Source organism: Merops nubicus, unplaced genomic scaffold (genome assembly GCF_000691845.1).
Source record: "Merops nubicus isolate BGI_N331 unplaced genomic scaffold, ASM69184v1 scaffold35500, whole genome shotgun sequence".
NCBI lineage: Eukaryota > Metazoa > Chordata > Aves > Coraciiformes > Meropidae > Merops > Merops nubicus.
The window spans coordinates 1-2,092 of record NW_008581453.1 but is presented as its reverse complement, the minus strand read 5'-3'; the positions used below and the strand labels follow the sequence as shown (position 1 = coordinate 2,092).

At 44.8% G+C, this 2,092-nt stretch overlaps 1 protein-coding gene across 1 annotated transcript; it reads left to right on the top strand.

The window, feature by feature from the left end:
* Window positions 1-52: 52 nt before the first annotated feature.
* On the top strand, window positions 53-1,377 carry LOC103782286 (protein mago nashi homolog; the record flags this gene model as incomplete). Its single annotated transcript, XM_008950050.1, has 3 exons — window positions 53-163; window positions 436-518; window positions 1,104-1,377. Coding segments are annotated over 3 exons (294 nt in total), but the record flags the coding sequence as incomplete, so codon positions are not given.
* Between the last annotated feature and the right edge of the window lie 715 nt (window positions 1,378-2,092).

The following is a 2,092-nucleotide window of genomic DNA, read 5'->3' as shown; positions in this document are numbered from 1 at the left end:
GCGCCGGGGCGGGGTTGGTGCGGGCCGCCTCAGCCCGCCGCGGTGTTCGCAGGCTTACGTGCACAAGAGCGTGATGGAGGAGCTCAAGAGGATCATCGACGACAGCGAAATCACGAAAGAAGATGATGCGCTGTGGCCTCCTCCCGACAGAGTGGGCCGGCAGGTTGGTGCTCGGTGCCTTCTAGCTTTTAATTGTTCTCTGTGACCTCCTTAGAAGCACAGATGAACTTTCTCTGCGAGTCAGTATGGTTTCCACTGTCAAACCTGAGTGGTGCCTCAGTGACAGTTTGGTTGTGAGAGTTAATATGAGTCCCAGAGCTGCTGCATTCGATACCTTTGTAATAAAAATGGAAAAGCCATCATCTTGGTACATAGGTATTTCTGTAACTAATGCCACAAAGCCGTAGTTTTGAGTTCCTATGTTTCATTTTTCAGGAGCTCGAAATAGTAATCGGTGACGAGCACATCTCTTTCACCACGTCAAAAATCGGTTCTCTCATTGATGTAAACCAGTCCAAGTACGTGCCCTGCTTCTTTGTGTTGCTGTTGTTTTATGTAACAAATCTATATTAGAACTTGGCGATTATTAGGTTCTTGTATTTTATGTTGTTTCAAAGCACAAATCAGTTCCTGGGGGCACAGGTTCTCAGTGTTCCAGTGTAATGCAGCAAAAGCTTGGAGGCTGTGTGATGTTTTCAGACTGGCTGAGCAGGTGACCTTACTGTAGGAACCCCTGCTAGGTGTATTCACAGTCTGGACTGAGCCATCACGGCCTGTCCACACCAGTGTCTCTGGGGGAACCACGACTTCTGTATCCCACCTAAGCTGAAAAGACTGCCTGCCATGTTTGGTAAATCCATAGTGATGCTACAACTTGTTTTAATGATAAAAGTGGTCTTGAAACATGCAAACTTAGGAGTACAGAATGTTTTATCAAGCAAGTCTGAATGAAGCAAGTCTGTTAATGTCCAAGATGAGTTCTGAGAAGTCTCCCTATAGACTTGTTATTTTGGTTTTTTCTTAATCAGTTCTATAAACTGATCTCTTAGAATGTCAGCCTAACTTTTTTTTTTTTTCCTTCTGCTTTCTGTTGTGCACTGCAGGGATCCAGAAGGCTTGAGAGTATTCTACTACCTGGTCCAGGACCTTAAGTGTCTAGTCTTCAGTCTTATTGGACTACACTTCAAGATTAAGCCAATTTAAATCAAGCAAACTGAAGTTTGCATCACAGTGTCTGTAGGGGGGGGGGAAGGGGGGAAAGATGCTGTTTCAACTCCTTACTATTTCTGGCCTGAAGCTTTTATGTATGTTAGAAATTTTTTTTACAAACTGTCAGTGACTGTCTTAATAAACTGGTGAGATCTGTTTTTTTAATTTATAAGTTCCAGTGAAAAATTGACTTTCTAACACTAGTTTTATCATGGTACATTCAGGGAATGTTACTTCACTTTTATCACACAGAGCTATATTTCACTTTATCTATGCAGAGAAAGGAATTAAGTCTGGCTCTGTGAAATGGGAGTTTCAACAGCTGTCACGGTAAAGTTTTGTTACAAGCCTGAGATGGATATTTTGTTGGCTAGCTCAGATATTCAAAACTACAGAAGCCCTGACTGCATGTGATCACCACATAAAGCAAAGACACACGTCAGCTCCACAACCTGCTGCTGTGGTGACCTGCTTCCCTTCAAATCAGTAAGCAAGCCACCTGGGAGCCATCCAGCATCATCACCACTCTTCCCATCCAGCTTTAGAAAAACTAAAACCAAAAGCTATGTGGAATGTCTTTAGTTACGTTCTAGAGCAGCAGAGCTCATGTGCAGCACTGACTAAGAGACGCAGAGGACCAAGCATGTCTCGACTCTCATCGTTTTGTAAAGCCCTGTGGGAGACCTCCACAGTGGTCTGAAGCTTCCCTTGGGTTCTGAGGGTGTTCCCCACAGCATCTCGGCCAGCTTGTGCCCCTGGTTTCTTTATCACCTCTTTCTGTGGTCCCTGAAAGCCGTCACCGCGATAAGGCAAAGATGGCAGTTAAGCGACTAAGAGGTGAAAACAGGAACCCTTACCCGAACCAGCGCCTCCAGCCTTCCCT